General features: G+C 55.9%; 1 protein-coding gene across 2 annotated transcripts in view; it reads right to left on the bottom strand.

Annotated features, from left to right (window-relative positions):
• Nucleotides 1-17,329, bottom strand: part of Adgrd1 (adhesion G protein-coupled receptor D1) — a 108,917-nt gene that overhangs the window by 89,246 nt on the left and 2,342 nt on the right. The window contains exons 4-6 of one of the 2 annotated variants that reach the window (XM_047561577.1): nt 10,136-10,219; nt 8,073-8,168; nt 6,385-6,507 (exon numbers count right to left, since the gene is read on the bottom strand). In XM_047561577.1, coding sequence (XP_047417533.1) covers nt 6,385-6,507; nt 8,073-8,168; nt 10,136-10,219 — 303 coding nt within the window. The remainder of the gene's footprint in view (nt 1-6,384; nt 6,508-8,072; nt 8,169-10,135; nt 10,220-17,329) is intronic. The other variant, XM_047561578.1, reaches the window with a different exon arrangement.

Here is a 17,329-nt window from a genome sequence, read left to right as displayed (position 1 = left end):
AAAATTTGTTTAGCAATGAAGAATCTCAAGAGCTGGAGAGGACCCAGGCTTCCTGGACCTATGGGAGGCTCAGTGTGGAGTGTGAGCCACAGAGGGTCCTGGAGAGCAGAGTCCCAGAAGTACACGTGACCCGTCCCCACCAAGGGAGGTGCCACTTCAGGAGCAGGCCATGGCGTCCAGGCTGGGCCACAGGTCACACTCGCCCCTGCGCCCTCGGCGTGGAGGAAGGAGGGATGTGGGGCCGGACCAGCTCCTTCCTCTTCCTCTGTGGCGGCACAGAGGCCAGAACAAACCCCAGCCTTCCTGCATCTCCACACTCAGAACAACAATTTCACAGGGAAATGAACACAGTGCATTATGAAATTTTGTTATGAAACGTATTCCCAGTAGAATTCATAGAAGTCAATTTTTTTTCAAAAATTTGCTGCTTTTAAAAATTCCTTTCACTCAATTAAAAATAATCCTGTCTTGGCCTAATGCTCTCTGTCCAGGAAGAAAAATAAAAATAAAGCATTCAATACAGCATCAGGTAAGGGTCAGGTAATAAAAATGAAAAGCTGGGCTGGTGCCGTGCCAGGGCTCACAGGGCAGGTGGCCCTGGCGGAGGCCGCGCCTTTCAGGTAGGCTGGCTGAGCCAGCGGGACTCGGCTTCCAGCGACCTCAGGTTGCGTCTCCTGAAGAGACGTGCAGGGCCTCGCGAGTGCCACGCGAGGCCAAGTCTTGAACGTGGTCCTCAACACAGAGGAAGGAACAGGGAGGAGCACGGTGCCAACCAGGTAGGGCCACACTCCCACCTGGGCGCTGAGTCCCAAGCCACCCAAACACTAAGGAAAGGCCTTGGACAGCAGATGGGGAAGCAAGCCCAGGAATCAGACGTGGCGGGTGGCAGATGAAAAGTCCCTTCCCTCCACGTGGACACACGCTGCGCCGAAGGCCCGACCTCCAGGAGCCAGTGAGAGCTTGCCAGCGGCAGGTGGGCTCTGCCTCGACCTTCACAAGGCCCACTCTTCGTTCTCCCAACAGCTCTAGTCCCAGGTCGAGGGCACGAGGACGGGGCCTTGGAGGGGCTGCCTGCTGGCCTCCCGCAGCATCCCGGCAGGGAAGGGCTGGACCGCCCTGGACACAGACTGAGTCATCGCCTCTTGAGAACAGAGGCCTGTGGATGTTCCCTGCCCTGGGCCCACAGCTGTGAGTGACCGGCCCAAACCTCGCCTGGAGGGGCAGGAGGCCTTCAGGGGCCAAGTGTCACAGGCCCCCTGGCTGCCAGACTGGCCTCCCATCAGAAGCCATAGGACGCAGGCAGAGGGCAGATGCCCAGAGAGCTCCGTGTACTTCCAACAAGATGGCTGGGAGTGGACAGGAGGGCTGGCAAGAAATGTGAGACTCAGGATGAAAAGACCAAAAGAGACACTGTTGAGACCTCAGGCTGGCACAGTGGCCGCGTGTGATCCCAGCAGCTCAGGAGGCTGAGGCAAGAGGATGGCAAGTTCAAAGCCAGTCTCAGCAACTTAGTGAGGCCCTCAGCAACTCAGTGGGACCCTGTCTCCAAGTAAAAAATAAAAAGGACTGGGGATGTGGATCAGTGGTTGAGCCCCCCTGCGGTCAGTTTCCAGAACGAGAGAGAGAGAGAGAGAGAGAGAGAGAGAGAGAGAGAGAGAGAGAGAGGGAGAACGTGTGCTCAGAACTCCAAAAGCTTGGACAAAGAAGCAATAAGGAGTTCTGAAATATTTAAGAAACCCAGAATCCTTCCAAGTCTGCCATTTGTAAAGACCTATGGACCCTCACAAGAGCACGTGAAGCTGGTACGTGCTGAATGAGGTGAGTTTTGTATGTGGTTGTGCAAGACGCTGATGTTCAGGGACATGGGTAAAGGACACATGAGAGCACCTCACTATTTTTTATAACCATCCAGTGATTCACAATTATCTCCAAAACAGTTTTTTAAATACTTTAAGAAACAAAAGACTTCTGGGCCAGAAAGGCCCGCGTCCGGCCTGGCTGGTTCGGCACCCAGGGGTACAATGCATCTTGGGAATCCGCAGAGTTTTGGTTGAGCAAGCTTCCTAGAATCAAGCCTCAGTTTCTCCTTTGTAAAATGAACAGGTGATGTCAAGGGACCCTCTGGACTCTGGGGTTCTGTCCAGTGTGCCCTCCATGCAGCACAGAAGCAAATGAGCAGTGTCCCAGAACTAGGCCTCTCCACCAGTCTGTGTGGGCAACAGAGACTGCAGGGTCCTGAGCCTTCTGGCCAACCCAGGAGCACCAGCAACCTTGCAGCTACTGGCCACTGAGGCTGCAGCCCCAGGCCCCAGGCTGTGCCTCTCTGGGCCCAGTTACCCAATCTGTAAGGCAGGCACACAGCTGCTCTGAGGACTGCCCAGAGATCCAAGGAAGACAACAGCTGGGTCCATGCCAGGCCAGGGATTCCAGGCTATCCTCGGTCTCCAGCCGGCAAGTAGTGTAGCATTTTGTTGACAGCTTTTTAAATAAGCTCGTGCAAAGGGCAAAGAGTCAACTCAAGGCCCAGAGAGGGAAAGTGTACGGTGAGACGCTCCAGCCACTGGGGAGCCTCAGCAGCCCCCGCGCTGTTGATAGCAGAGGAGGCTCTGCACGTCCTCAGGGAAAAGAACAGGAAGACTTCACGGAGGGAGGAAGGGAGAGGTGAGGGGGCCCGCGGGGACAGGCCTTCCCGGGAGCAGCCGAAGCTCCTCGAGATGAGTCCATCTAAAGTCACTCGGGACAGAGCGGAGCGCCGTGTCAGAAGCCAAGGCGGGTCCTCCTTCGTCCTTCCTCTTCGTCGTCGTCCTCCTCCTTGTATTCTTCCTCCTCCTCTTCTCCTGGCCGTCATCCGTGCTTTGGTTCATTTGTCAAGTCGAACGGCATCATCGTAACTCACACAGCCGTGCATCCGATGGAGAAATGAGAGTGGGCAAGTGAAGCAATTCTATGGTGGGTCCTCCCATGCCGGAACAACTGCCCATCTTTGCTGTCATTTGACCTTTTACTGTGGCAGGGACGCCTCACACGAGCAGTGGAGCCAACTTGTCAACAGACAACCCAGCGGTGCTGCCCGTGCAAGAGACCCTGTAAGATCCAAGGCCATCACTGCACACCCAGCACAGCCACAGGTCTCGACGCGACGCCTTGAAAAGACTCAGGCATCAGCAAGGCTGCAAGGATACAGAGTTCAGGCGCTGGAATGAGTGGTGGCCGGGACACAGTCCTCAGAGCCCAAGGCCACGTACGGGAGACCTGAGCAACCAGCCGCTGCAGACTGCACAAGTCCTGGTGAGGACAGGCCCAGGGACCTTGTGCTCACCTGACCAGGAGCAGATCCCTGCAGGACCTTTGAGCTGCAGGGCCTGTCGTGGGTGAAGGGATCTGCTAGAACTGCCCATGGAGGGGCCTTCCCAGTTCAGAGCTGCTGACAGAGACCCTGGCGGGAAGGAAGGCAGGCTGTCCCTGGTATTGGCTACTATCCCATGGTCTTTCTCTCCCAGGTCCCCACAGCTCCCCCACTTAGCAGCTGGTGGCCATGAAAGCCTCCCCCAGAAGGCCTGTTTGCCAAAGGCTCACCCACCATTGGCTCATGGGACGCAGGAAGCAGATGCTGGAGGAGCAGGCGTGGGTGGGAGCAGAGGGGGAGCAGCCTCTCCAGAGAGCAGGGGAACAGCCAGGCTTCTCAGATGGCCACTCTTCTGGAAAGCTCGTGCCTCCACCCCCTCCCAGAACACTCTTTTAAAAAAAATCATTTGAAAACACAGGAAGAGAGGACATGAGGATCTGGAAATGAGAAATGCGAAACAGCAGGCCTATTGGGGAGATGTCCTCTCTTTCAGTGTTGGTTTTGTTATGGGAACAATGGGCTGTCGTTTTGTGCCCCCACCAGGTATGGCGGGAGCGGCTGGGCAGAGCCACGCCTTCTGAATCCTAGCCGCACAACCTCCACCGCATCTGAGCACTACCCGTATTATCATGAGATACTGTTAAGTCAACCTGCTTTTAAAGCTTGCTCCCTCCTGGTGATCTCACCCTGAATAACACGCATCAAAACGCATTTCCGATGAGATAATCATGTTAAAATAAAGGCTGGACATGGATTTCCTGTTTCCACATTTTGGCGTCTCCTGATGCCACCGCAGGACTTGGATTTGAACAACGCTGGGCAGATCTTCCTGTTCCACGAGGTCGCGGCGGAGTGGCTCCGCACAGCCACGTCCAGGGTAGGCAGAGCAGCCCAGCACTGCCTGGCCAGTGTCCGGCTCAGGCCAGCATCGTCCCCAGCCACGGCTGCCATAGGCTTCCTGGTTTTGCTCGGATCTGGCCACAGCGTCAAGTAGACATGTAAGAAACACCTCCAGGCGCAGAAGGCTATCCACAGGGAGGACACAAAGCAAGGCCGCCGCTCTCCCTGCCCCCAGCTCTTGCCACCTCACTTCTTTAGGGATGAAACCAGCCAAAGCCAAGTGCAGGTGACCAGGACAGGCACATCCCAGGTTTCACAGTGGTGTGGGAGGCCAACCGTGGCAGCCGTGGCACAGGGATCCCAGGCAGGGGGACTGCCGTCCTGTTAGAAAGAAGCAGGGGCCACAAGTGGAGGGCTGCGAACGCCAGCAGCCCTCCACAGCTGACCTCGGTCCACAGATCTGCCCCTCGGCTTCTCACACTCGGGAGGCACCCAGGGCAAAGCTCATTGACCTGTTTACCAGTGAAGAGCTCTACCCAAAGCTGTGCAGCGGCCCAGGTCACCACAGAGAGGATCAGTCCTGGGCAGGAGCCCAGACCCCGGGACACACCAGGCTGCCAACCCGGCCGAGGTCAGATGCAGGATGCTGAGGACGGTGGAGTCTCATGGGAGCCACGAGGGCCTGGAGACAGAGGCAGCACACGAAGGGGTTTCTCAAGAAAACCGGAAGTCCTTGACACTTCCTAGTCTGCTTTTTTAAATTATTGTTTTTATTTGTTTGTTTTTGAGAGTCTTGCCAAGTTGCTTAAGCCAGCCTCAAACTGTTGATCCTCCTATCTCAGACTCCCAAGCAGCTGGCATTGCAGGTATACCATGCCTAGTAAAAATTTCCTTTTTTTCAATGTTGGCAGCTGACTACAATGTTAACCCTACGCCTGCCAAGCTGCATATGGACGCAGGCACATTCACTGCAAGGCCTCTGGTTCCTGGCCTTGGAGTCTGGGGACCCTCAGGACTCCGTCTTCCAGAGCCGTCCTGCCCTTGGTGCCACCACCTCCCTCCCGTGTGGGTCACCTACAACAGTGGCTGTCACAACGCCCACGACCCAGCCCTTTCCTCCCCGGTCCAGAGAAACTCCAGTGCTGCCTCCAGAGCTGCAGAGAGCTCCTTCCCCCAGGAGAGGCTGCTCCCTGGAACGTCAGCCACGGCCGCGCAGACCTGGCCTTCCCAAGCCTGGGGCAGGGACGTTCTGTTTTCCTGTCTGCCAGCTGCTGTCACTGAGCCCAGGCTTGTTTTGGGTTTGGAGAAACAAACAACCCTGACATGTTTGAGGGCTGAACTCAGGACCAGCTCAAATCATCTGTGCGCCCAGCTGAGCTCCTCAGAGCTGCTCCCTCAAAGTCCAAGCAACCTCCCTGTGGTTTCGGCTCATGAAGCACTTGTTTATTTTCATTGGAATTGAGTGGTCTTCTCTCAGAACCATGCAAACCAACCTGTCACCTAAGGACGTCTGTCCCAAACGTCTCATGGCCTCATACAGGCTGCATCAAACTTTCCTCCCCTAGAAACAAACATTTTCACTCTGCCTCGAGGAAAAACCCTGAAGGCCCCAGGCTGGCGGGACGGCAGCCGCTCTCGAGTGTGGCCCAGATGAGCTCTGCAGCCTGGGCTGCATGCAGCAGGCTGCCTTCCGCCAGGAAGCAGAGAGAGAGAGGCCCCTGGTTTCCCTCTTGCACGCGTGGCACTACTTTGGCCACAGGCCTGGGACCACAGGCTGGGACAGTTCCATCCAGCGTCCAGCCACCCTCCATGGGCCTGAAAGAGGCAAACCTGGATGAGGGTTAATAGGCATGCCCTGCCCAGTCCATCATCCACATCCCAGAGCCAGAAATAACGCGGCGGCAGACACACCATCTGTTTCCTGCCCACAGACGCCACGGCGTGTGACGTCAGGGGCCTGTGTCTCAGGGAGGGACTTCTCTCCCTCCTCTTCAAGACGAGACGCTTTGGTCTCACAGCTCAGGCCCTCCAGCCTCCAGCACCAGCCTTCAGTCAGGACTCGAGTCACCCACATCCCCGCCACCAGCCCACTTTGACATTTCATGCATTCTGCAGTTAGAGGGGTCTTTACACTCCCGTCCAGAGGGGCAGGGGCCACCTGGCAGGGAGACAGGATGGCGCAAAGGCCTGGCACTCACCCTCGGGGTCGCACTGTGCGGGGCTGCTGATGCAGGAGGTGCTGAGCCTGCCGTAGTACAGCAGCGTCACGCCTCTCTCCTCCTTGAGGTAGATGCCCTTGTTGACCTTCCCTTCCACGATGTCTAGGGGACAAAAGGGACAGCATCACACAGAGCCAACCCTGGTGTCTGCAAGTCCAGTGATGCCTGTCAAGTTGAACGCCGCCACCTGTGCACGCAGGTCACGTCTGCCTTTGGGAGATCTTCGCAGCATTGCGCGTTATTCCAGGACGCGGCGGCGTTGGTTAGGATTATTGGTAATTAAACTATGAGTAATTCATAAGCCTAAACGTTAGACAGAAAGTCGCTGCATCCTATCAGAGGGTGCTCTGTGGCATCTGCTATAATCATGGCATCACGATATTGTCAACGCTGGGCCACCCGAGCAGGAGGGTGGCACCCACATGCGCCTCAGGTCATCCCCCCACCTACACTCCGACTCCCCCGTGTAACGTGCTCCTAACAGGTTTGTGAAGCTACCACTGAGCCCTACTCTCACACGTGTGAAGCCACGGCCTGTGGGACCCACGCTCGGACTCCAGGGGGCCCGGGTGGTGTCTGCACAGTCCCAGAGGCATCTGCACAAGTCCCAGGAGGCAGTGCTCCACCCAGACACGCTTCACTGGCTCCCACGGTGAAGGTGCCCAATGGCACAGGGGCTCACGGAGCAGACGGCGAGGACCCCGTGCGCAGGGCAGCGCTCAGGCATGGGGAGCTGGCGTTCCCTGTTGCGCCTCCTGCTGCACCTGGAGCCCGGCCAGCTCTCCAGTGGTCACCGTCACAAGAACTCCTCGTCCCCAGAGCTTCCCGACTGCTTTTAAACTCATCGTTCTCCTCGTCCCACTTACTGCCAGTGGACATGACCAGCAGCTGCATTACCAAGTCAGGCATGGAAAGCCCTACACCAGTCTGTCTGCTTGGCAAAATTAATTTTGGAAGCCAAACACCCCCAAATCAGGTGACGTGTTGAAAGAGACAAAGGTGAGGCCCCCATCAGCCCTGGCTCTCTGCGGCCACCAAGCAGTGCCAGTCACTGTCCCTCTCACTGTGAGCTGCACAGGGAGACGCGAGCATGTGGCTCTGGAGGTCAGCAGACAAGACAGTGAGGGGATTGTGGCTCTGGGGTGTCTGAGGCGCCCCCAGTGACTTAGGTCCAGCTGCGGGAGAAATGCTGATTTTAAGGTTTAAGAGATCACACTTGGAATGAGGTGTTTTTAAATTAGCTTTAATTTTCCATGAAGAGTATGATTTTCCTTCCTCCAAAAAATAAGATTCATTTTAAAAGCCAATTTCTGTGTTTAGAAAAATCTCATGTTCGTTTTGTTCTAAGAACAAGCAGCAAACTGGAGAGCCTGGTCCCACTTCCTTCAGACTCAACTCCACTGGTCTTGCTAACCTCTGGCTAACCCCTGGTTAACCCCTGGCTCCTGACTAACACCTGGCTAGCCCCTGGTAACTCCTGGCTAACACCTAGCTAGCCCCTGGTAGCCCCTGGTAACTCCTGGCTCCTGGCTAACCCCTGGCCATCTGCAGCTTGTACTCGGCTATCCGCTCCTTTGCTGGCCAGGAGAGCCGAGTCCCGCAGGCGGAGGGGATGGGCCTTGAACTCACTGTAGATCCAGACTCACGGGAAGCAGACAGGTGCTCACCTACGGTTGCAGAGAGATTGGAGTAGGCAGAGTCATTGGTATGCACAAAGGCAGAATTGTGGGAAGGAAGCACAGTGAGGTTGTGGGCTTGCAGTGCTGGGTGAGACAACAAAAGAGAAAAGACACAACAAATGAGTGAGAGGACACAAGGGAGCCCACGTCTCTCAACCTGCCGCCTGGGCCCAGGGCCTCAGGTCGGCCGCCCTCCCCGCCTCCCTCCAGCCCCTCTGCCCTGTCTGCCCAGCAGCCTCTTGGCCAACACGGTGGCCCCTGGCATCACGGAGTCTGTCCAGTCAGGACCCAGCCACAGAGGTCCCCAGTGCTGACTCCACACCACACACGGGGACTCAGTTGAGAGAGATGGAGTTGAACATGGCCATCGACAGGACGACTGTGTGGAAAGAGACAGTGCGACGGCACAGGACTGGCAGACAGCACGGCCCCGACACAGCTGCGCAAGACGGTGACAAGGGACGGACGGCAGAGGGTCAGCCACAAACAGCCAAGCGCTCGTCCCCGTAGCAGGTCCGATGGTGCCCGTTTCCCCCGCTGTCTCTCGGGGGCCTGTGTTGAAGTGAACGCGTGCACAGCAGGGCCACACAGAGCGGGCCAGAGGGGAGGGACCTGCTGCCACCACCGCACGCCAGGCTGGGCAGACCTGATGTGGATAGAGGCCGTCAGACTGGCCCAGGGAGTAGAATCCGCCCACGGCACCCACGACTGAGTGACCACCACACAGGAGTGCTCATAGGTGAATGTGCAAAGCGCAGGGCTGCCTGCGTCCCCCACAGGGAGCTGGGGACAGGCAGGAGGAAGTCGTTAGTGATCCAGGCTGGAGTTTGAAATGACTCCTGAAATCTGAGTGGCTCATCCTGAACAGTGAGCTACTTCCTCATTGTTGAGACTGCAACGGGAAGGGGCCTGTGGCACCTGCCGGAAACACACCTGCACAGGGACACTGTCCCCGCAGCACAGGATGGAGGTGGCCCGGGAGGCTGCGTCACCGAGTAGCGGGCAAACCTGCAGCTGGGGCCGGGGTCCCCACGGCCACAGCACCCTTCGCGGGCCCTCTCCTCAACCTTGCCAACCCCAAGGACACCAGCGGGGCAGACTCCAGCTCTGCTGCTGCACGATGCGCAGGCTCTGAGGAGACGTTTGGGGACCTCTGGCAGCTCATGTGCCACAGCAGCCAGCGAAGCGCCAGTGTGCTGGTGCGGGAGGCACAACATCAGCCACATGTGGGGTTTAAACAGATGCAGCGCACCAGAACCGGCTGGGACACGGCTGCGGCGCATGCCAGGGTTCACCGTGGACCTGTGCTGTGCGTCAGCCGCTCAGTGGAACCACCGCAGGGAGTAAAGAAAAATGAGCCGGGGCTGGGGCTGCGGCTCAGTGGTGGAGCGCTTGCCTGGCATGTGTGAGGCACTGGGCTCCATTCTCAGCACCACAAATAAGTAAAATAAAGGTCCATGGACAACTAAAAAGTATGAAAAAAAATTAAAGAATGACCTGACACCACCCCAGAGTGCTCTAACTTACACCTTGAAAAGGAATTCTCGCCGGGATGGGAAAACACGCTCAGGAACACCTCAGGCTTCTCCTGTAACACGCGTGTGCTAAGGGAACCAGAGGCCCTGACCCTCTCCGTGGTTAGGCCCGTCCCAGGTGGGACGGACCCGGGTGAGTTAACACCTCTGCCCGGCGGAACAGTGACCCCCAAACGTGTGGGCCTGTTGGGGGCGGCACAGCCCGACACCCACTGCAGACGGTCCTCGGTGCAGGGCGACTTCTGCACTGCGGACACGTGCTGGGCTCACACACGAGGATCCGCTGTGGAAACTTCTGTATTAAGGTTTGAGTAAATGCACGTCTCAGTCATATTTTGAATTATGAATTCTGTCCTTCGATCATTAGAAGATACCGGAGTTCTAGGAAAATACTTTCCTCAGGAAAGCCAACCAGCGCCGGATCGCGCATCACCTGGCTCCAGGCGGGACATGCCCGCCCCGCTCCAGGCGCCCGCCTCCAGCACCCCTCCCCCCGGCACCCATCACCAGGTCTACCTCCAGCCGAATCCTGAAGTTCATGGATCCCGTCCACATTTTCCAATGGCCAGTAATGGGAAGCAGAAGCCAGGACTGCAAACCCTGAGGGAAAAACATCAGAATTTCAAATCACCATTGAAACAGTGCAAGACCCCGAGATGCAGATCTTCCTGAGTGAGAGTGAAAGTACCAGGGGCCCCGGGCCGGGCTGAAGAGGCATTTGATACAATTCAACACACACGTGGAAGGAAAAAAACTTAAGCTAGAAGTCAATGAACAGCTCCTTAACTGGAGAAAGCAGGGTCCATGGGAATGGACGCCTCTGAACCCGAGGAAACAGCAGCCTCATGCTGACGGTGGAATGCTAGGACTGTGCCCACTGGGTCAGGAGAAAGGCAAGAAGGTCCATCACCCATCACCAAACATGGTTTCAGAGATAGTCCCTGATGCAACTGGACCACAGAAAGAAACAAGCTTAAAAACTACCTTCGGAGGAGCAAGTGAACATCTATGCAGACCCCCTGCGGCTCTTCGAAACACCTCAGCTCCTCCTAACAATAACCTGTAAGCTGACTGCATTTCCTCCCTATTGGGGGAAATCTCTTGCTCCAGCGTGCGCTGGCTAGCACACAGCACTCGGGCGCAGGTCTTTGTGAATCCGATCCTGTCCTCCTCCTATGACTGTGTCCTCCACACTGAGAAGGGGTCATTTCAGATGGCCTCCACAAGAACAGTACCGAGAGCAAACAGACCCTTAGGTGGATGTGCAATTTTCTATTCTCAAGGCTCCGAGTGAATTGATCCATTCATTGCCACCTGCCCATCATAACGGAGCTGGGTGGCATCCCCTGGAGGGCTGCTCAGCACGTGGGTCGCCATTCTCCTACTGATGAGAAGTCAGGGGCCTGTCTTTGTACCAGCATGGGCAGCCCTGAGCACGTCATCTCAGTCGTCCCTGTGTCCATCCTTGGCAAAGTACTTCCCAGGTGACCACCATAGCAGGCACCCTGGACGTCCACTAGCCCACAGAGAAGTCCAGCTGCCACAGCACCCTTTATGTTCTTCATCGCAAATAAACGTCACCAAGAGGAAAGAATGATCACTACTGTCACAGGAGGTACACCTGATAATCAGGGTGGAACACTACTCCAAATAATTAAGGAATTTAGCAAGGAGGCTCACTCAAATTTAATGTACAAAGCCAACAGCTTTTCTGTATTTCCACAATAGCATAAAAAGTAGAAGTTCTCATTTCTAAATGCAACCAATAAAGAGAAAATATTTTAGAACAAAAAAATGAAAATCACACAAGATTCTCATGAAGATGCCTTGAGCAAACGAAGAGCCTAACTTTCTCTTGGGAGAGCAGATTCATTAGCATAAAAATACCAACTACCGTTTAATTGATCTATAAATACTGGGGACTTTGCTGTAAAAGGGCTGAGAGTTCCTTGTGCGGAAACTTTGATTATGGAGCTCATATTTTAAAAAAATAAATAAGAACAAGGGCAGGCATGGTGGTGACACTTGAGATCCCAGGTACTTGGCAGGAGGATCACAAGTTCCAGGCCAGCCTCAGGGACTTGAGACCCTGTCTCAAAGTAAAACAGAAAAAGAGCTGGGGAGCAGCTCAGTGGTGGAACACTTGCCCAGCATGTGAGGCCCTGGGCTCCACCCCAGCACCACACAACACACAAGCAAGTAAGTAAACAAGGATCTCCAGCACTGGAGCGGGGCAGCAGGGTGGCGCTGGTGCTGGAGAGGACCCGACAGGTGCCACACTGCGGGCAGGTGGCATCTGCCACAGTCAGCCCTTCAGTGGAAGGAGAGGTCACGGAGCTCCCAGCCCACTCGGGATTGGTCAGGATAAAGCTGGTGCCTTAAATCAGAGAAGAAATTTCATTCCACAAAAGGCGTTGGAACCAGTTAGCCATTTGGAAAGAATCAGCCTCCCTGGCTCAATGCACCCCAGCAACATAGATGGACCAGATTTGAGTGTAATAAAATCAAACATAAAAAGCTTTCTGGGGTTATAAATTTGACTACATTAATTTTTTAAATTTCTGTGCAAAAAAAAAAAAATCAAACTAAATCCAACTGGGGGCAAGGTTTACATAATTTATATGAAAGAAATTTGCTGATTTCTTTTTATATGTGTTAAATTCATTTTGTTAATAAAACTCCTACAAACTGGGGGCGTAGCTCAGGGGTAGAGTGCAGGGCCCTGGGTTCCATCCCAGCACCACAAACTAATCAACAAAAGCTCCTGCTATCAAGGAAAAGCAGACTAACAGAATGTTTGGGCATCAACCGTAATTAGGCAATTCAAGGATAAAGATGCGAATCACTGACTCATTACGTTCAGAAGCGTCAAAGCCACAGTGAGCTGTGTGCCTGAACCCACCCACTGGACTGGCCGGAGGAACGGCCGGGGGCTGAGCCGCAGGTCCCCGTCTCGGGGCACGGTCAGCGCATCCCTTCTGGAGGGCCATCTGGCACTGCCTCCAGAGACCCGAGCACACATTTCCGTGCTGCGCTGATCCGTCCTCTCGTGTGTGTGCCAGGGTGCTTGTTGCAGAATGTTTCACAGGCTCAAGAGACTGACAACGGCCTCGGCGCTCATCCACCACGCTGGCTAAATAATCGAGGGACATCCATGCAACCACAAGGGTGCCTCTGAAGCTGAGGTGCCGGGGCCGCGCCTCAGTGGACACGGAGGTTAGAAAGCCCCCGTGTGGCAGGCAGACAGGGGGAGGCGTCCTGCACGGCAGGGGACGCAGAGTTACGCACCCGGTGCCTCAGAGAGCTGCAGAAAGGGACTGGATGTTCTCACCACAGAGATGGGACGATGGAGGAGACAGGCGCGCTCGGCCTTATGCTCACACCGGTGCCCGGCGGGACACCGCACGGCACCCCATCAGTATCACAATCTTTGTGTTTTTCTGTATCTGTTCAAATAAATTTGATTTTAAAACCCGAGGTGAGAAATGCCCGAGGTAACTGTGAACGCACGCGTGCTCACGTGAGGGAGACCACAGTGGGGACGGGACGGCCTCTGGGGTGAGAAGACAGGTGCCGCCTGCAAGGAGGAGATTCATGCCGCACTGTCTCTTATTTTCTGAATCCAGGACCTGCATCCCTTTAAAATCTACTTAATACCCACTGCACCACTAAGGTGACCACAGGTGGTGCTGGCCACAGTGCGGAGGACGAGAGCAGGAGGCTCCTCCTAGTACCTGGATTCACTCACAGGGGCCACACGACTGCTCGCGTGGGGTCACTGCCTGCATCTGTCCCTTGCATGTGTCCCTCCAGTGTGCACAGGCTCAAAGTGTAAGCCAAGGACGCAGCTGGTTCCCTAGCGGGGACGGACTGGGCACAGCCTGACCAGGTGCAGAGGAAGCTGTGCCGCCCTCTGCTGCCCGTAGGCACGTGGAGTCCCAGAAAGGCAAAACCCAGAAGCACACGTTGCCGTTCTTCATCATGAATCCCCCTAAAGCCAGATGGCCGCCTGGAGATGGGTGGCTATTCAACAGCTGGGGTAAAAGTGGAAAAGGAGAAAAGGAGATCACGTGTCCACAAAGACCCTGGTACTAGGGTCCCATCTGTAGCCCTCTCCCCGTCTCCACACGCACAGGACCACAGCAGTGCTGGGCAGGAAGGGGAGGAGGGAAGTGGTGCCACCTGGAACCAGCAATGCCCACGGTGGCCAGGGACGCACAGGGGCCAGATGTGAAGGCTGCCCTCTGCCCCTGCTGCTGAGCAGGCCAGAGCCAAGCTCCTGCCACCAAGAGGCCCTGTGGTTTTGGCCGTTAGCCCGTGGATAGGAAGCAAGTGTTGGGGAGAGCCGCCAGCTGGCCAGTCCTGAGCAGGACTGCGCAGGACACAGGTGAGACACCTGCCGACGGCACACACCTCCACAGCTGAGCGCAGGCAGCAGAGCTGAGGCAAGGTAGGAAGCATGACTGTCTACCAAGGTGGCTGTCCCCAGGCCAGGCAGCCCTGCTCAGCAGGAAGGGTCACACGGAATTGCCAGTTTTTTAACAGCAGTCAGAGATCCAGCTGTTTTAAGTTTGGAATCTCTAAGCCTCCATGTTGGCAGTTTGCTAAATTGAAGTCATGTGATGCTAAACAGGTGGGCTAGATTCAGCCCAGAGTTCCCTTTTACAGCCTAAAATCACTCGTAGCCCTCAAAGTGTCATAAGAATAAGGAAGTTTGGTCTTGGTGGAAAAGTTTGCGCTCTTTTCCAGAATGAGGGGGACAGAAGAACGTGGAGTTGGCCACAGGGACACCCCTGTTCTCACTGGGCGGTGCCTGCTTAGACAAGATGGCCAGCCATGCAGCGCTGGCTCTCACAGGGACCTCAGACAATCCCAGTCCTGAAAAAATGAGGGGACAGAGAATAGGGGCAAGTGGGAGGAGACTGGAAAAGGAGAGAGAAGAGAAGAGAAGAGAAGAGAACGGAGGAGGAGGACAGAGAAGGAAGAAGCAGGGAGGGAAGAGCAGAGGAAGAGACAGGAGAAGGGAGGGAAGGAAGGAGGGAAGGAGGGAGGGAAGGAGGGAAGAAAGGAGGGAGGGATAGAGGGAGAGAGGGAGAGAGGGAAGGAGGGAGAGACGGAAGGAGGGAAGGAAGGAGGGAGAGAGGGAAGGAGGGAGAGAGGGAAGGAGGGAGGGAGGAGAAATAGCAAGAAGGGCTGGAGGGAAAGACAAAGGGCAGTCAGGGGAGACAGAGACCGTCAGTGCGTGGCCCCGAGCACCAGCTGTGTGGTCTTGAGGGTCATATTCAGTGTTTCGCAACCCTCTAAAGTCAGGGAAGCCTGCACCCCTCCACTTCCTGTCAATGTTCTTGTCCCTCCAGGGAACCCCTAACCCTCAGGCTGCTTCCAGGGTACCTACCCACACAGGGGAAGCCATCAAGGTTACTGGGTGGTTCTGGTCCCGTGTCCACGCCTGCCTCTGTGTCGGACTCTGCTCTCCTTGGTGGCTGCAGCCCCTGGTGAAGCAGGGCCTGGGCGTGCATGCGTGTGCGTGGGTGCATGTGGTGGGGGGGTTCGGGTTTTTGTTTCTGAAATTTTCCAGATTTCTAACGTTAGGGATTTAACAAGTAACGATACAGGCAGAATGGACGCCAAGCTGCCAGGATGAGCCAAAGCGTGGATAACAGAACACAAGGGATTCTGCTCCCCTGCGAATCTGTCTGCCACGTTTCCATTTGTTCGACAGGGCGTGAGCATTGGTTTCAAAACTCCATCATGAACACATTTTCTTTTCACTAGGAAGACGGAGAATGAAGTCTTGCCGTGACCTAGCAGCCAAGGCAGTTCTTTCTAAACTACGGTACTGTGTAAATACACAGAATCATAATCACTGCCATTATCTGGTTTCCTGGGAACAGCCTGGACTCTGCTGCTCCAGGGACCCCAGGACCAGCAGCGACCGGGTCTTTTCCTTACACAGACTTGTCTATAAAAGGGCATGTTTATAAACTTTGCAAAGGGCTGCCATCTCTGGCCAGCGCCATTTACGGGTTTGCCCTAGTCAGCCTTCCTGGCTTCATGGGTTGCCACCAAGAGCAGGCCACAGGTGGAGCCTGGGGCCCTAGGGGAGGTCTCCCATGGGCTTGGGGTCCCAACCCTGCCAGCTCCTGCTTCCCCTCTGGGTCTCCCTTCTGTTCCTAGTTTCCCTATAAAACGGGGGGTGGGCTAAACAGACTCAGGTATTCTTTCAACTCCAACCGTGTCTACTTCTCTAAGGTGACCAGCTAGCCACAGATGAACCGTTACTACAGAGGCTCGCGTCTACCTCCAGTTATCGGTAGAGCTAACTGCCTCTCTGCACAGCAGGCATCTGGGCACCAGGGCCCATGTAGACAGGCAAACACTAACATGCTAATGGGGGTTGCAGCCATGTGGGTTGGACAGCCTGTTCATTTGTTTTACCACAGAACCAGCCAGGCTTCCGGGGTGGCACACAGACATGTGGGAAAATATCCACAGAGCACCTGCTGTGCAGGAGGCCTGGTGCCAGGGGCCAGGATGAACCAAGGGAACGCTTCGCACCAGGAGAGGCTTTCCCAAAGGGAGAGCCTGGTGGCGACCAGCTTCCAACCCCTGTGCCTTCCTGTTCTCAGCCATCTCCAGCATGGCGCCCCAGCTCCTCACAGCCATGAGCCCCTGGTCAAGCCCACATGGGATCAGCTCTGTGCTCAGAGTGTCCCACTCTGCCTGAAGGACACACTGTTCCACTGGAGTATGGGAGCATGGACACTACTGCATGGTTGGCAGGCGCTGCCTGAGCTGACCTGGCACAGGCGTGGCATCTCTCACTGCTTGGTGCTGCCCCATGCCACTCTCTCCTCACCGACCCCGATACCAGGTCTAGCTCTTCCTAGCTGAAGGAGCTCTGGGCATCTGTCAATCAGTGGGCACCCTGAGGGGTTGGCCGGGGCACAGGCACCAGGGGCCACAGGCCTGGGAGTAGGGCAGGAACACAGCGCACCAGGCCACTGAGGGCCTTCCTGTGGGAAGGGGTGGAGCAGAGCCCAGAAGGCAGGAAGGAAGACATGGTGCAGGGCTGGAGGGGAAGGAGGGAGCAAGGAAATGGTGGGAGGAGGAGGGGGAGAAGGGGGAGGAGGAGGAAGAGGAGGAGGAGGGGGAGAAGGGGGAGGAGGAGGAAGAGGAGGAGGAAGAGGAGGAGGAGGGGGAGAAGGAGGAAGAGGAGGAGGAGGGGGAGAAGGAGGAGGGGGAGAGGGAGGGGGAGGAAGGAAAAGGAGTGGAGGTAGAAACCAGGTGGGAAGGCAGGCGGGACAGGTGCAGGAAGGAGCAGAAGAGCAGGAGACAGACACCTACTGTCCCTGCGGGCACGTCACTGTCCAAGGCAGAAGGAAGGAAACGAAAGGTGAAATGAAATTCCAAGGGGGGAAGCCGAGGAGGAGTGAGGAGAGGGACTGCAGGGGACTGGGCTGTCCCTAAGGTCGTGCAGGCCCCAGGCCCCTTGCTCTGCTTCTCTCACGGCCCTCCTGGCTCTGCTGCTGTTGCTCAGGCACTCAGTTGGTCGGGAGAGGGTTTCCCTACGCTAACTCAGGACAGGCAGGAGTGCAGTTTCTATGGGGAAAAAAGGCTGAATTCAGACTGCTCCTTGGAGTTTAGGGTCCAGAATGCAAGCCGTGTGTGGACGCTATGTTAAAGGGCCACCCTCTGGGAAGGACTCAC

Source organism: Sciurus carolinensis, chromosome 8 (genome assembly GCF_902686445.1).
Source record: "Sciurus carolinensis chromosome 8, mSciCar1.2, whole genome shotgun sequence".
In the NCBI taxonomy this organism is placed as follows: Eukaryota; Metazoa; Chordata; class Mammalia; order Rodentia; family Sciuridae; genus Sciurus; species Sciurus carolinensis.
Note: the sequence above shows the minus strand (reverse complement) of the source record. Positions and strands in the feature narration are given on the sequence as shown.